This window comes from Phaenicophaeus curvirostris, chromosome 4, assembly GCF_032191515.1.
Source record: "Phaenicophaeus curvirostris isolate KB17595 chromosome 4, BPBGC_Pcur_1.0, whole genome shotgun sequence".
In the NCBI taxonomy this organism is placed as follows: domain Eukaryota; kingdom Metazoa; phylum Chordata; class Aves; order Cuculiformes; family Cuculidae; genus Phaenicophaeus; species Phaenicophaeus curvirostris.
In genome coordinates, this window is record NC_091395.1 from 74,167,318 (window position 1) to 74,185,683 (window position 18,366).

The 18,366-nt window shown below is 35.4% G+C and overlaps 1 protein-coding gene across 2 annotated transcripts in view; it reads right to left on the reverse strand.

Moving 5' to 3' along the window:
- The window catches only part of CTNNA2 (catenin alpha 2), a 504,365-nt gene that overhangs the window by 41,145 nt on the left and 444,854 nt on the right, over positions 1-18,366 (reverse strand). For both annotated transcript variants that reach the window (XM_069856551.1, XM_069856550.1), the window contains exon 13: positions 4,672-4,823. In XM_069856551.1, coding sequence (XP_069712652.1) covers positions 4,672-4,823 — 152 coding nt within the window. The remainder of the gene's footprint in view (positions 1-4,671; positions 4,824-18,366) is intronic.

The following is an 18,366-nucleotide window of genomic DNA, read 5'->3' on the forward strand; positions in this document are numbered from 1 at the left end:
TAAAGTAAGGGCATAATATTACAAGTTCTACATATCAGTACTGTAGAAAGTAAGGACACAAGGATTCCTCTTAAAGATACATCATATTCTGAAAATTCTATGTTTCAGGGATATAATCTCAAAGAAACATTCAGAATAAAACGTATTGCTGTTACTGTCTGACATTCAAAATCTTAAAGTCTGTGGTCTTTAAAACATTGAAACAATAGGTACAGATGTTGAATTTGAAGAAACTGTAGTGCAAACCCAAAGGAAAATTTAATGCAACTGTCAATAATACACCCAGGCACAAGAAATCTCAGTATTTTCCCTCTGTACAAGGGATATCTAAATCAAAACTAACTCCCAGATTCACGTATTTGAAGTTTTTGAGTGTAGAGAACTTAACACCCTGACTTGCTTCCCAAAATAGTGACAATTTTCACTAAGATGAAGAACAGTAGGTAATTGTTATCTGTATGCTGCCATTATTAACATGTTGCATTCTTTTCACTTTTGAACCATTGCTTTGTTTTATCTGATCTCTTGTAGATATGGCCCATATAAAATAGACTCTCCTATGTGTATTGACAAAAAAAAACAACTCTAATTTTTGTGCATAACTAACAGAACCTTGGTATTTAAAATCCAGTTTCCAAGACAACAAAGTCTGGAACATAAATTATTTTACTTGGAATACAGGAGGACTGAATCAGTCTTGCAGACACCTGAACTTATAGTCACGCAGACATAGGAAACATGGATTTGAAATTGGAGACAGCTTCCAAACAAAACTCTGACAACCATCAGCAACAGGAAGTACTAGTGTAGATTTCAAAACTAACAGATTTTAGAAGCTCCTTAATTTCAATAGAAAAACGCACCATTTTCATTACTTTAGCCCGTCTGTTCTATGGCACAGACCATAAGACTTCTTAGGGCTATTTTTATTCATCAGGCAAATTCTTTACTCCTTTCATCGGATTTAGAAGAACTCTCCCGTTGTAGAAGAATACTTCACAATCTCAAATACATCACCCAGTAAATATATACTTTCTTTTGTAAGATGCATGCTTTATTGTTAATATGAATTTGCTGACTTTCAGGTTCTAGTCATTGGAAATTATTATTTTTTACACATCTCTCTGGCTGCTAGACTGAAGATCTTGATGTAAAAAAAAAAATCTTCTACCAATATAATTTTGTTTTATTTTTTGAAACTGCAGTATGAAACCGTGAATTATGCATGTATAACATGGCATACATATACAGATCTGTAAAGGCTATTTGTTTAATATTTCATCAATTCAAATATACCTGATGAAGACAGAAACCCCACTGTGCTACAGTGCTGCATTGTAAAATGCAATTATAAGAATTTCAGTAAACACCAAGTCAAGCTAGGAAGTCAGTCTGAAAAGATATTCCTCCATTTTTACCATGACCATATCCTCTAATTCAAAAAGCTAAGGAGAAAAAACCCCAGACTTTTATAATATGTTTTTCCATTCAACTCCACGCTATTCTGTACATTTGCTTTTGTACAAAGGCAGCTGCAGCCTGAGTGATTCAGGCACTGCAAGCACCATTGGAGTGGCAAAGACAGAAAACCTCTCTCCACAGCAGGGCTGCTCTTTTTTTAATGATTTACAATAAAAAATAGAACTCTAAATTCAACCTGAGAAGCAAGAGGCAGTGGATGTAGACAATGGATTCCATAGCACCCTTTGGAGATTGGCTATTTAAAAAGACGATGTGATTCTGCGTCAAATCTTGTTTTCCAGAGGAACTGAGATGCAGCAGCACTTTGGATTTCACCACGGTGGCTCCCCCATACGTGATCATGGCTAAACCTTCATTAACAAATGTGGAAGAGTAGAATAGCATTCACGTATCCGAATGGCTGGGGCTAAGGACCCACATTTGCACTACTGTCATTTCATTTTTATTCAGACACTCTGTAGTCTTATCCCGTGGACCAAAAGTGCCTCAGAGGAAGAACACAATAGAAGTGCATTTAAGATGCTCCTAGAGAACATCTTCCAGGATCACCTTAAAGAATCAAGTTTATATATTCTGAAACTACTCTGTAACGTGAATTAAAACAACTATACTAATGTAGATGCAGCTAACTGTGAGGCTGGCAAAAGCAGAGGCCACGTGAAAACAGAAGTCTGGCCTTAGAGATACATAAGAAGGACAAAAGGAGCCATTGTGGTTCTTTCTAGCTGTAGAGAGGATTTCGGTCTAATAACTGAGGGAATTTCATAAACAGCTATGGAAAAAAAAAGTGTAATTTGATCCTGACACAATAATAGAAAAGATGTTGGAACGAAGTTATTATTTTCTATCTTATTTTTAGATTCTATAATTATAATCCTAAATTTATTTGTAGTACTTCTTAAGTTATGAAAGAGATTTTTTCTTCTATGCAAATCCCAATATAGTCCCCAATGCAAAAATGAGTCTCCTTTCTCCTCCAAAGGGACAATAAAATCTCCTTTTCTCAGGGGAAAAGAGAAGAACAGAGATTATCCCCCCTTCCTTCAGCTTGCTAAAAGTAATAATACCAACCAAAATTAACTTAAAGTAGCTTAATTTCCTCCATGGAATGAGGGAATCATCTCAGATAAATTCAATTTTTCATGGCATGCACGTGAACAACTACTGCCTGAAAATAATTGCGTGAGATGCCCTAAAACGTTTGCAAGGTTTCTTTTCTCTTTTATAATACTTCAAGAAGTTTTACAGCCTAAATTAAAGGGGTGCATGAGATTTAATAGATTATTAGATAAAAATATTCTAAAGACTGTCTTTTACAGCTTAATGCTCACCCTTTAATTATATGTTCCATTCCAGTGTCTGGATGAGAATGCTGAAGAATGTCTCAAAATTAAACTAATTTTGTTTCCTACAGAAAATAAGGTTCTGATTCAGCAGCCTCTGGTCTACACAAGTTTATATACGTGGATTTTTCCCAGTTAACTCACAAGGATAATGAGTCCATTTATGTACTTCAGTTCTCTGCCTGTGTAAAGAACACTATATTTAGCTCCATAAATAAGTTAATTGTCTGAATGCAAAAATACATCTTCCTAATCTGGATAAGCAGAATTCATTAACTCATATCACACAAGGAGGGGAAAATGGTAGTGATAGAATTGCAAAACTAACCTGGAATGCTTCTAAGGAGACTGTAAAGCCTGCCTGCTGATCAGCTTTTCCAAGCTAGTGGTTAATATAACTGTAAGACAGCAATCAAGTAAGTGAATGTGCCTCCAGAATTTAAAATAGTGCTTTGTGCTTAGCAGAAACATCTCACCCAGTCTGGACAGTCTCATGGCATCCTCTCTGGGACGACTTCGATACAAAGCGGGGAGCTGGACACCAGAACACTGCATAGGGGATCATAGATGAGTCTATAATAGATCCCATCTGATGATTGTGTCTCATGAAGCAGTTTAAAGTGTCTCATAAGAGACTAAAAGATTAAAACAGGCTTAAAAGTAGTACTTGTCCTAAGAGAAGTTTTGAAACTGCTGTTACAGTCTAAGGAACTGGATAATCAAAAGAATAATAGGGATCCATTACTATGCACCTTTTGTTTACATACCAGTCCAGAAGAGTTGCAAATATCCCAATGTTACACACCTAGAAAATAGGATGGGCTTGTCCCCATCATCAGCCATGACTATAATTCAGGCTGCCTGAGATTAGCACTGAGTACAGGAATGGAATTTATATTTCACAGTTATAACACTAAGCCTGTGAAAAGTTTTTTCTTTAAATGTTAATATATCGTGACAGATGACTAAAATCTATTTTGAAGTGCTCTAACTGCCTGAAGTCTTATATCAGTGCCATAACATATTCAAAACCACAAATGTGTTTTACCTGTTTGCTCAAAGGGATGAGCTGTTGGTTTAGCATTGTTACTTACTCCATAACTTTTCTCTGTGATTTTCACCATAGCTTTATTTCTACATGGCTTTCAATGGGGCAGATTCAAATTTGGGTTTCAAATAGGGGTTTGAATCACTGAAGAGATGTCCAAACCAGCCTTGGTTTGTTTTTTGTTTAGGTTTTTTTTAAATCTTTGACTGTATACTACACTGAAAAGCACCAATTCTGTTGCTTTGTGGGGTTTTTATTTATTTGGTTGTGGATTTTTTTAAGATACCTAAGCAGATTGAATCAACTGGTTAGCCAACACTGAAATAACACATTCTTTACCTCAGTAAACATTCAAAACCATCCCTGCGGAGGCTCACTGGAGCAGCAAGATAATTTATTTATTCATTTAGATTTTAACCAGACTTACCTTATCCTAGGCAACACACATACATTAGGGGGAAAAAAAAAAAGACAAACAACAAAAACCTACATAAACTTTGAAGAACTTTGCAAATTAATGCTATTACTAAGGAAACAGTAATGAAGTTTCCATCTATCGGCAGCTGTGATCAAATCTTCTCCTGGGTGATTAACAAACTAATAGTGGTTCATCTCCTAAAATACCCTCATCTCCTTGCTTACAAGTTCTTTTTTGCTGCACGTATTTTTGTTCCATGTTTGTTTCAATGTCAAGATTTTCTGGCTTATTATGAAACAAATTTGATTCCATGAAGCTTCTCATCCAACATGATACTTCCCTACAAGTCCCAGGTTTTATTACCCAGGTGCTTTACATACCCTTATCATCAGCACAGCTTTCCTGATGTCACGAACTCCATCATAAACCAGGCGGGAGGCATCTATGAACTCATTCTCTTCAAATGGCTGTGGGACATTCGCACTCAAAGCTTCAATGGCAACCTCAACTTGTTCAGCAAAACGTGGCATAACTAGATTAAACAAAATGAAAGGCAGTAAGATTAGACACCTCCTTTTGTGAACATTTCCCCCCTGCCCTTGGGCATAAATACTTTCCAGTTGACATGGTACATATTGTTGTTACTATTTCAATACCCAGGAAGGCTCATGGCGAGGGATTCTACCTAATCTACACATGCAGAGCTCTGGCACATTTTCTGACAGCATGAAAATAGCCATCTTCATATTCTTTCCTCCATTTGCACAACAAAGAATCTAAAACTTTCTTTAATGGGTATAATTCACTAACTTTTAAAAGACTGCAAGCTATCTGAGCTATCAACAAAGTACATTTTAAACCTTTACAAGTTGGAATAAACACATTACATATTTATACCAAATGATCAAAGCAAAATGCAGCCATTATTCCTACTAATTTAGATAACCAAATGCAGCCGAGCTCACACTGAAAAGTAAGAATTGTATGAGGGACAAAACATGTTTAGAATGCAAAATCTAGTAAATGACTTTTACAAATGCATGTAAATGGACATTGTTTCTTCACTACCATCACGTATAAAACACAAAAAATAGCCATAGCTACTAGCTAACAGTATTATAAGCTGTGGCATGAGCTCTTTAAATACATAGCTTAAGCAATTATTTACTTATGTAAACAGTTTAAAGGCATTCCTTGAAGTAACCAGAGGCTTTTCATCAAATGTTATCCAGCCTTTGAAGGTATAATCACTTTCTGCATATCACATGCAGAAAGATAAATGTTCCCCAAACCAGTCCTCTAAAAACTTAAACCCATATCCTACGAATAGGAACATGAATATCAGGTCCCACTAATTACAATGCACCTATACTCCTGTACTTAGTTACCTCTGTTCTTCAATATTTTCACATTAATACTGAAGGGCTGAGCTTTTACATACTACAGGACAAAAAGAATCAATACTTCATTAGAAACATGGATACAAAATCCACTGGAATTCTTAAAAAATTAAAGAAATTCCTTCAGGTTTAAGTTTTACAAACAGATATCTTTTCATTATATTCACATTGGTTTTCTTATTTTTCCCCCAAAACAAATAATGTAGCATTGGCTTTATTATTTTGGCACTACAACTCAGATAGTTGGGGTTTTTTTTTTTTATGTTATATTTCTTTAAATATTTCTTTTTCCATTTTTAACATACGTATTATGTATATTAAACATAATAACAAAGGGTTATGTATGTTTTTAACATATGTATTGATAGCCTGATCCTGACTGATGAATATGAAGGGGAATTTCCACTGTGATTTTCATCAACAGCAGTGCCAAACTTTCCTAGGAAGCAAACTTCCACTGCAGGAGGAAACCACATTTTCTACTTGACTGAATGTCCTTAAATATATTTTACTCATAATGAAAACTATGTTTTATGCATCTTTCTTACAATGTGATTTAAGGTAAAGCAAAGAAAAACATGATTCAAGAGGAGTTTAAATTATGCAGACAACTGTCATCAAATAGAAGCTCAATCTTTCAGTTTCTGGCATCAATGGATGTTAAAGGAGAACCCTTAAGAGGGGTATATCTATTCAAATCTTGTTTGTTCTTACTATAGATAAACAAACATACATTTTCATTTATTCATGTATATACATGAAAGAACCAGATTTTATCTTTCATGCAGATAATGTTCAATAAGTGCAGTAAGAGCTTGAGATATACTGGAGAAAACAAGGAAAAAGAGACAGCTACCATAGAGTTAAAGGAAGCAAACATTAACAAAACATTGCTAGGCATAGGAAAGCATTTTAAGTAGAAAAGGAGTTCAAGAGAGATTGAAGTTTTGGAAAGAGTATTAATAAATGCATATATAAAATTATCTTAATTAGTGCAACACTTGAAATTGTAGTAGGAGACTAATATGATTGCATAAGGAAGCCTTTATCCTGAAAATCAAAAAGCAATCATTAATAATATGTTGAAAACAAGTAAACCTAGAGATGCAAAAAATGACAACAAAAAAAGAGGCAAAGAACCCTAATTTTTAGAGTCCTTCAACTTCTGCCTAGAATTTCCTAAATAGCAGCACTAGTCAGGTATTTAACATAATTAATTGTAAGTGCAACAGACCTGAATTAGGAAAGGGCAGTCTGGAGAACATCTATATAAGCATAAATGTATCTATTAAATATGTCTTCAAGTTAACAGAGCATAACAAAATTTACCCTGCAGTTCTTAAAAAGATAATCAAAGCAATTTTCAAACCAACTTTGAGAACTCAGAAAAAAACAATAACAGTGAAAGTTCCAGGGATTTAGAAAAAAAGAAGAAAAAAGCACATATCTATTTCAGTAAACGTAGAGAAGAAAAGAAGGGAGAATTACAGGACAGTCAGCCTAAGTTCACTACCTAGAAAGATAATTAAACCTGATGTAGAGTAATTCATGTTTAATTATCTTGTAAACAATGAGAAGGTGTCAGAAAGGCAACAGCTTTGTCAAAACAGGTTGCATCAAACTATCACAATACTTTCCTTGACAGGGCAGTGAACTAGTGGGTTGGGAGAAACAGTCAATGTGATACAGCTTGACTTTGGTAAGATTTTTGACATGGCCTCACATGACGTTCTTAGAAGCAAAACAAGGGGAATATAAATTAAATTAGTATAAGGTGGACATGGAAGCAATGAGGAAAAGCATCTCAAGGAACAATTATCTGTGGTGCATTGTCCCGCCAGTAAGATAAGTCAAATGGATTTTTGCAATGTGTCTAACAACGTGATGCTATTGTGACAAAATGGCAAAGGTGAAACTAGAATGATTACAATATATTAAAAAAAGACTTGAGAGCAGATAACCGTGAAGCTGCACAGTAAGGCCCTAGCTAGAGTGCTATGTCTATTTCTTAAGTATCCATCAGAGATTTTTGTTGCATGTATATAAGAAAGATGTGAAAATGTGTTTTTTAAAGAATCATTATTTGTGGTTGTATCCAGATATATATTTCTTTCTGTGTTTTGATAACATGGCTTAGTCCAAATAACATAAATGCTTCTATACTCTTTACCTAGAAGCTATTTCTGAATCATGCTTAGAATGCTCAAATGAAGGAACTTCTACCAATTCCTCAAGGAAATTGTTCATAGCCTGATAGAGTTCACTGCTCAGATATTTTTCCAAAAAGAAGAAGGTAAAGAGGCTTAGTTTGATTAACTATTGCAATTCAATTATCTTCTTGTAATATATTTTGTAATTTACAATTAACATCTAAACACTATGTTTAGTCTACAGCTATTGTTTTCCAATTTGTTTTTTACTTGACTTATGAATATAAAAGGGATATATACTGTATTTGTTATGCCAGTCTGGTCAAAGGAAACCCCTTGAAGTTGTAGTCTTAGGCACAGAGGTCTACAAGGGAGACAGAGAAGGGAAATATTTTAAGATATTATTTAATTGCTAAACCAGAATCCCTTGTCCCCAGTGTGGTGGAAATTGTTGTTAAAATATTTAATTGGCTGTTATAGAGTCTTTGTTCAGCACTAAAACCTGCAAAATACGCTACAATTATACCCCTCACCAGGAATAGATATTTTATTTCTGGGAGATGCTTTAAACTCATATATTACTTTACTAAAACAATGTTACTGGGCTTACAACCATCCTTTGCTTGAAACGGACGTACAAGATGAAAAAAATAGGTCGAGGTCAAAGCACAGCTTATTTATCTAAGGGGTACAGACTCTTCCATATTTTTTCCATATTCTGTTTGTATGGGATTTTTCCATCCACTCCATCCACTCATTCAAGCAGCAGCAGTAACAAAGTCATAAGCGTCAGGTCAAAGCGAGGAGATGGGAAGTTATATTTTGTTTATTTTGGTGAACATGACCAAAAGTGAGCACATGTATTAAAGTGGGACTGCCCATTGGGTGCAATAGCTTCTTTCAGTAATTTTGACCTTGCAGACGTGGATACAGTTTAGTTCTTAATTTACATTTTTACATATGAATGATATCTGGAATTATTTTGAAACAGCAACAGCTATTAAATTGTATTATGAATTGCTTGCCAATTGCATTTTCACATCACTGCTCATTTTTTTATTAGACAAGCAAGCAAAAACATCTTAAACTAATAAGACGTTATTACTTATAGTTTCTGAAAGCTATAAGTTGTCAGTTAAGTTTTTTGAAATTTAGTTATCCAAACTGTATTATTCTCCAGTTTAGGTTATTGGGTCACACTTGAGGCATGACAGTGATGTGTGGGGAAATACCTAACTCAGTTGCATCACAAAACTTCAATTCCTTCTTATCTGTCATTTACTGCACAAAGAAGCACATACTAATGCAGAGAGTGGTATAGCTATAAGCAAAATCCAGGCAAAGTCATAAAATTTGTACCTGGAGTTGAAACTTGTAAACGCACCAGACAGTAAATGAATCATTTATTCTGTATGGAGAGATTGGTTATGAATTTCAGATTCAGAAGCAAATCAGTACTTTGGGGGAAAAATTAAATATTGGTTTCTTAGTTTGAGCTGTGGTCTTGAAAACTGCTATGCATAAATTAGACAGAAAAATGTGACCCATTAACATCTCTCAGTCTAACTACATGAATTAATTAGGCACCTGCATAAATGTTGACAGAATCAGGTCCCAAGTTAATAGTAACCCTTCTAATTTACTGACTTTGTCATTCTAATAAATAAAGACTTTAAAGGCGTTCTGTAGATGAGTTTTCAATAGCATTGAAAGCAAGATCTAGGGTGAACTACTGCTGGAGAAAAAATGAGAAACAAAGATAAAAATACTTCTATTTAAGCTTTTTTATTTTTTTTTTTTCCTTACTATGAGAATAATACAAAACTATCATCATACATGGGTGAATTCATGTCTTGATAACAACCTGCATTTTCTTGTGAACCACCCTGCTTCACACAGAAAATATTTTCTCTAAATCCCCTTGTTTTTTTCCCATCTCACCAATAGTTCCTACACTTTCAAGTTTCAAGTAATTATTGATTTTCTAAGAATATATTATCCATGAGCTTTTTCTTCTGTCTTAATCAGTTTGCACTGCAATGTTTGTACTTAAAAATGTAGCCACAAGTTTGTATACTGGGAACAATAAGGTCGTTGATGGACAGGGAAAAGTTTGGCTACATTATTCAGATTTGAAAAATAAAAAGTTTAGATTTTATTGTTTATAGCATTGGGACATTACATACATTTTCATTACATACAAGATTAAATGAATGCTTAGCTACTTTTATGCCCTTATTATTGAGGAACTTGAATTCCCCATAATCTTAAGTAGATATGAATGTTCAGTAAACTAGAGAGGGATAATTAAGACACAAAAAAACAGTAAAGGTTAAGGTCCTTCCTGATGCACATGTGTCTAATTCTCAGTGGTGTCAGTGGGAGTTAGGAACTTTGGCCTGATTTCATCTTACTTCATACATCTGAAAGTTAGAAATCTATGTTTCCATGTATGCCAAATGCAGAGCAGTAGATGCTTCCATTACATGTAATTCACCTACTTTAAAAAAGTATTTCAGCTTTAGATAAAGCAAATTCTGATATTCCTCTGCCAACTGATCGGAGAGGAAAGACAGTTGACTGACCAGATGTCTGTCAGGGACAACCAAGTTTAATCATAAATAAATCCCATTCTTGTACCAGATCCTAGAACAGTTTTGGCTCTAACTCTGAAGGATCCCCAGGAGGTCAACTCATGAGTAAAAAGTAGTTACTTTCCATTCAAATCTCACTGGAACTAGATGCATTGAGCTCATCTTTGCAGCCTTTTTTTCTAACAAGAATATTGTTTATGAGTGGCATCAGCAGACGTACTTCTTGGAGCTCCATTCTAAGGAGTCAAGCTCCTATTTGACACTTTCTAGTATGCAGGGGCTTGGATCCAAGGGAATCACCCTTACCAAACACCAAGGGTTGTTTGCCAAAGCTATACTGTTCTCAGAGAAACCAGATGCTTCAGCCTCTGAGAAATGACTGATCTCAGATACCTCAGTATATTCAGCTTTGACCTCTGGCTACCTCTTGGTAGCTCTGTATTCATTTAAGCATTCGTAGTTGTCCTTCAGAAATTTTATTATCCCCATGCTATGTTCATAGAGAATAGACACCACATTTTAGGTGCCAATCACTTGGCTGAAATAGCCCTTAAGTGGCTGACAAAATCCAGTCTGATTTGAGTAAGATCAATCAAGAATGACATGGCAGTCTAAAAGTTTGGACTAAAAGTTGAAGAAAGGATCCCTGAAAATCTCACACAGAGAATCTACGCTTCTACTAAACATCACGTTTGTGTATGAAACATAAATCAACAAAAGTATCTGGGACCACTGGCAGTATTGTAAGGTAAGAGTTATTTGGGGAGACTAATAAAGCAAAAATCCACAAACGATCCACTCATGTTAAAAAAATGATGCTCTGTTAGGATAGAAGTCCAAACTTTACCCAGATTTAAGAAGCTTTAGTGCAGGAAATTCACAAAGCTATAGCTTAAAATTTAAGAGTTTTGAATGAAATTTCTCCTAGGTTTTTGTTTTAATTTTTTTTTGTACTTATCAACCCATTATTTTACTTAAAAGAGGAAAGAATACAATCTAGTATTGGGAAGTTTAAGTATTTTAAACAAGTATTTAAAAAATAATTCCTATGGGATGTCTGACATACCCTGTTGAAGACAGCACAGTTTCTCAATTTAGTTTGAAGGATGAATAAGAAATCAAACATGACACTTTATTTAGCTTGAAGTATTTGTCAAATTCTGTTTCTAGCAGAACTGTAAAATCCATATAACAAGATTCTAAATACTTCATAAGATGCATATTAAACCTTTGTCTTATATCCTATAATAATTTACAACATTTCAGTCATGATTATTATATTGCTAATTAAAAAGATTTACAAAGCTGTACTGAAATAATATATAGTATAGAATAGTATTAGACCAAATGGCTTTCTGAGAGGCAGATTTTATTTAAATATTTTGCTTCTTAGGCTGATATATGCTTCTATGTGTGTATCTTGGTAGCACACATTATGCATAGTCATATCATGATCTGGTAGGCCTCTTCCAACCTGGTTGTTCTATGATTCTATGATTCTATATTAATATTTTGGTTGTCACAGTTGAAGAAATGGCCATACAGAATGATGTCACCCCTAATTCTGACATCTGTGTTTTAAGTCACTGCAGTGGGTTTTCAGAGTGCTTACCATGCTGTGCTTGGTTAAGTAATCATTCATTTCTGTTACAGCTAAAAATTCATCATTAAAAATGTGAATCCTTATCAGTTCTGGACATCAACCCCTATATGTTTCACACTGGCCATTCAGGAAGAAAACCTAAATGAGGGCCAAGTTTGCAGCAGGCTGGTTTAAGTGTTATGGCATAGAAAAAGATAAAACATCACACACAGGACCACTTTAACTCTTCTTGTTAGTCAGCCATTAGCTTTTCCTGATTAAATGGTTGTACATTATAAGAATTCATAGGATGTCTGGAGATAGGTTTCTAAATATTGAGAGCTAAATTAAAAAAAAAAAAAAAAAGAAACAAAAAAACCTTCAAACTTTGCCCTGGTTCAGTTGTCATCTGCAGAAAGATAGAATGTCAGGGAAAAATCAAGGTAAGCGGTGTCTGCAGGCAGGTGCCTCCTGGCCAGCATAGTAGGCGATCATGTAGTGAAAGGGTATGTCACAAAGCATACAAAGAAGGCTAACAAGTGACGGCTGCAGGGACATACATGTCTCACCAATTTCAGACGTCTCACTCGTTCTCCTGCCTTCTTGTGCAAATAAAGACTGTATACAATGAGCACCCCCAAAATACTATTACTACTCAATGGGACTCCCTTCAGTTTAATACCTCAAATAAAAGCTTGCTGTAGTTCTTTGAAAAGTCCCCTCAAGAAAACCATTATGTGCCGTTAGACAAAAAGTGGCTTATATAACATGAGAAAAATATTCTTTCAGGCTACAGTTATAAGATTGTGTATATCTGTTTGTAGGTGTGTGTAGGCAAGGGGATGCAAGGAATACCAGTGTTTTTATTTTAAAAGATTATTGCACGATTCACACTTATCTCCACAAAAAAAAAAAAAAAAGCAAAAACCAAAAAAACTCAAATGTTGGGAGCTAGTCATTATTCACTGCATTTTTCTGTTTATATTTTCCAGACTTGGTATAATTTTTTTTCTACCTCTGCAATAGTCTTTCTTACTTTAAAAAATGGCTCTCAAGAAGATAAGATGTTTTTGAGAAAAGTTCTGAACGACAGCTAACTAATAATGTTTTATGAAAAGTAGCACTCATCAAATAGTCCAGTGACATCCCGTGAATATCCTCCTTAACACTCAGGCTCTTAAACACTGATTTGAAGGCTGTTGTGCATTAGAAAGTTGTATTTGCCCAGCTGTCCATAATGATGCCATATTGTTTCTGAAAGGATGAATTAGCTCAGAGCCTTCCTATCAGTGCAGATAATATAGTTTAAATTTTTCTGTTTAATTAGAAAAATTAAATAATTTTTTTTTGGTGTTGTCCTTCTTAAAAAGGAAACTCCCCTGCTCCCACCAGCCAAATCAGCATTTCCCTTTTGGCTTCTGTCTATTAACCTTTTAACTAACATACTACACAACAACAATCACAACACTGACCCCTGAAGCATCACAGGATTTATCTTTCTGTCTGCTGAGAAAGGGTCACTTATACTTTGCCTGTGCCTTGTAACTAGCTTTTAATCCATCAAAAGGCTTTATATTCACTCCATGGTTACCTATTTTCCAAACAGCCCTGTGTGCACGACTTTATGAAAAGCCTTTGAAACTCTAAATCAATTATGTTATCTTCTCCTTTAGTCTTATGGTCTACTTTCAAACTGCAAAAGTGAAGAGAAAAAGAAATAGTGTTTAAGGTTTTAGACATCATGGTGATTTATTAATCTATCGTATCATATTTAATTGTTTTATAATATATTTTTGCATGAGTTCTTACCATATTCCTCTGCATATTGAAGGCAGTTTCTCTGTTTAAAAATTCTTTGCATGAAACCAAGCATGGGTCGAACATACTGTTGAGTATTCTCTGGTCCTTTTGTAAAATATATTTTCTTTAATAATGCATTAAATGGGGTTTTTTTTGTGTGATATCCTGACCTTTAGATTTCAGTTTAGAACTTTAAAGAAAATGCTATAGTGCTTTGTAGAATAAAAGCAATAATTTCATCAAAACCCCTGGATAAACAATCTCGTGTTCTCAGAATGATGGCACCCATAAGTTGGACTATAGCTACTTGAAACTCCCATAAAACATGAATATAACATCATTTATTTTTAAAATAGTCTCCATTTTGCAATTTTTTGCTCTCCCTCAGATTCAATATGCCTTTGCTTTGATTACAGCTATGCTTAAATTCATCTTCTTGCTTCTACATTTTGTTTCCCTTCATATCACTGCTGAAAAATCCATCTTTACTACATTTTAGTATTAGCTTTGATAATATCATTGAGCTGCCTTTACCCAGTGATAAATATCTTTAAAGTTTGTCCTACTGCACTGATAAAACTCTCACAGGCTTATTGCTGAATTGCCAGTAGTGCTGGTTCTGAACTTTAGTCCACTCTGATAAAGACAAAATATAAAATTTAGGTCAAAACAGAAGTCAGAGAGTGCCCTACTTAGAACCAGCTACTTACAAAGTTACTAGGATATTTTTAAAAAATGCCAAAAGCTGAAAGTCAAATTTCTGGGCTGAATCAGACAATTTTAAATTTCCAATGTCCTTCACAGGAGCAAGAAGCCCAAATACTCTATTACTGCTTCTTCTGGAATGGTTTCTAGACATCCCAATGCAAACTCCATGGAAAAAAAAAAAAAACCTGCAAAGTATTCACAGATTTTCCCAACCAGTTCTGGTCCCATTTGTTCTGCCTTTTTCCTTCTTCATTTCCCATCCACTCCCTTTCATTACAAACTTGAAAATCTATTCAATTTTTCCCAGTTTAAATTCAACTTTCTGACCTTTAAGTAATGTCACAGCTTTTTCTCCTCTCTGCATCTCAGAAATCTTGAAAAATAATATTCAGCCTCTTTGCAAGTTTCTTGATTTCTTTCTATAGACAATTCTTTTTACCTGTTTAGAAACTCGAGCCTTTTCCCTTCTATTGTTGCAGCTTTTCAGGCAATTGGTGAGTAGACTTCAATCTCCTCCTTATTAAAGTCAATGGGACACTTGCAGCTGCCCCCAGTCACTGCTAGGATAGGGTGCTGAGCAGTATGAAAGACCTCAATATTCAAATAGAAATCGTGTGCTCTCTTTTCCCTTATTACTTTCCCCCTTTTTTCCTTTTTCATTGACTTTTCTTTCTCATCTTTTCTCCTTTCTACCCCTCTTTCATTTCTTTTTTTTCATGGACCATTTGTAGTAGCATAATTTTGTACCTCTCCACAAATGCTGAATACCAGCATTTAACAGGAGCCATCAGCACGGCCCTGCCTACCAGTCCCTGGGCTGCGTTTGAACCTGGTTCCCCTCACTGGGCCTGATCCTGACTCCCACCTGTGGGCTGACACCCCAGCCTGTCCTCTGGCCGTCCCTGTCCTCACAGAGGTGCCCGATGCCCAGGGCTGGGGCTACCCCCGCTGTGCCGCTGGCCCTTAATCTTTAGGAAATCATAGAATCATAGAATCACCAGGTTGGAAGAGACCCACCGGATCATCGACTCCAACCATTCCTATCAAACACTAAACCATGTCCCTAAGCACCTCGTCCACCCGTCCCTTAAACACCTCCAGGGAAGGTGAATCAACCACCTCCCTGGGCAGCCTCTGCCAGTGCCCAATGACCCTTTCTGTGAAAAATTTTTTCCTAATGTTCAGCCTAAACCTCCCCTGGTGGAGCTTGAGGCCATTCCCTCTTGTCCTGTCCCCTGTCACTTGGGAGAAGAGGCCAGCACCCTCCTCTCCACAACCTCCTTTCAGGTAGTTGGAGAGAGCAATGAGGTCTCCCCTCAGCCTCCTCTTCTCCAGGCTAAACACCCAACACCCCCAGCTCTCTCAGCCGTTCCTCATAAGTCTTGTTCTCCAGCCTCTTCACCAGCTTTGTCGCTCTTCTAATCAAGCTAAAGATACTAGAAAAACTTCACAGTGTACCCCGCCCAAAAACAAATGAAAAGTAAACCCTGAAGCTCTCATTTACTTCTGCACACGATTAATATTCCCTAAAATCTCTGAGGTTTGTTTTTTTTCCCAGCAAGCCCCGTAGACTCTGTGGTTTTATAGTTTTCATCTTGGATTTATAAGAAAGTCAGCAAGTGAGAATCAAGTTTTTATTTTGGTTTTAAAGGAAAAGAAAAGTGCACAATTTTAAAAAGACACTAACCAATATGTCACTCCCTAATACTGCTGTCAGAGATAAGAATCTTGCCTCTACCAAGTACTTGGCTACAAAGGCAATGGCTTATTCAGGCACAGACAGGAAAGCTCTAAACCACTAACCCTCCCTCCATATATTCCAAAGGCAGTAAATGGAAACAACAAACAATAAAACTTTAAGGTGAAACCAGTTATTAAAGTAAGTTTCTTAGAACCTACCAATATTGCTTTTACTAAAGATTAATTTCCTGCCCCCTAAAAAACCATTAGCAAGGTGTTTCTCTTTCTAAAACAGTGTATCCATATTTCTGCATCAGACCTGGTACTCATACAGCATGAAATCCTTGGAAAAAGATGCTTAACAAAGGCTTTCCTTTCCTGAGCTAACAGTTAAAAGTGAATAATAGTCATAAGAAATGTGCTTATTTGCCTCCCTTTGTCCTTTAAATAAATTTTCCCCAGGTTTTAAAAGGACTTAATTTAAAAATAAATCAAAGTTCAATTAAAAAAAAACAGGAGAAAGAAAGATGAAAATGATAAGGAGGTGTCCATCATTGTGTTCCTAAGTGCATCTATGCAAGGAGCCCAACTCCAAATAAATCACTCTCAATATTCTTGAGCGCTCGATGAAATCTGCACAGGATATCAGGTGATAAATAGAGTGAATGTATAAATATATGCTTATATTTGTGGATAACTATATCTCTATAACCATAACTGTACAGATGCATAAGTAGACAGAGACATGTTCTGAAGGAGAGGGTAGAGGCACAAAATGGAGTGGGATTATCCAAATTTCATTTTCACCACTTTATTCTGGAGGTGTTCAAGGCCAGGCTGGATGAAGTCTTGGGCAGCCTGATCATAGAATCATAGAATCATAGAATCACCAGGTTGGAAGAGACCCACCGGATCATCGAGTCCCACCATGATCTAGCGGGATGTCCCTGCCCGTGGCAGGGGGGTTGGAACTATTTGATCTTTGAAGTCCCTTCCAACCCAAACTATTCTATGATTCTATAGTGATAAAATGGGTCAGTGAAATCCACATTTTGTAATAAACAATCATAGAGAAATAATAATCAATGACTTTGTAAATGGCCTGAAAAGCAGCAGATAGAAATTTTGCTGTGATAGTAATGATCCAATTCAATGTCTGGTGCGTATTGTTTTACCTTCATTGGCTCCATTGAATTTGTGCCCATTCCATCTTCTGAACTTCTATTGCACCATTTGTAAATGATGTAACATTTAACATGATGTACAGTTCTTAACATTTAAAACATGCATTTATTTTAAAAATATTTGGTTTTATGTTGTTCACAAGCTTACTTAAAAAACAAATAAAAAACAAGTAATAACTTTGAGGAACAGAAACTAAGTCTAGGTATTGAATCCCAGCATTAAAGAGTTAATATTGTCAAGACGCACTTAGTCCAGGACTTCTAGCATTTAGTTTTAGTTCAAATTATATAAAAAAGTGCATTAAATGTGGAACATAAGTATTTACTCTGCCTAGTATTGTGCTTTATAACTGTCAGTGATTCTGCTGAAAAATTATTAATAAAAAAATTACAGAACATTAGATTAGAATTTTAGCTGAATAAAAATCCCAAAAATATATTTTTCCTTGCTTAATAAAGAAATCTTAATGATAGGGAGAATTCTTCAAAATCTCTCCTTTACTAAATGAAGGCTTTAACACAAGAGAGTAGCAAAATATTTTACCATATCAAACTGAATAGATTATTTTCTTTCTCTGAATTTATAATACCAGTTCATAGACTTTTTAAAATAAGCTAAGTTTACAGTACTCATTGCACTAACCATAACCACCATCACAAGCATCCACACTTCAGCTACAATTTCCAATAAAACATAAAGAAAAGTAAGATAAAGAAGAAATTATTGATTTTCCTCACTGGGATTTACCCGTGCAATTAGGGCTTGGGATCCCTTTCAGTTGGCAACAACAATAACACAAGTAATATTAAATCATCCCAACATTTTTTTTAGATAATTTTGCTGATTTCTGTTCTGAAAACTAACACAGGGTCTGCCAGAGCTGCAATAGTTTTTGCTTTGCTATCTCATAGGGAGAAGTCTAGCTGTTCTGTCTGAATGTAACATTTGCTATGTCCTGAATTGGTGCACTATAATT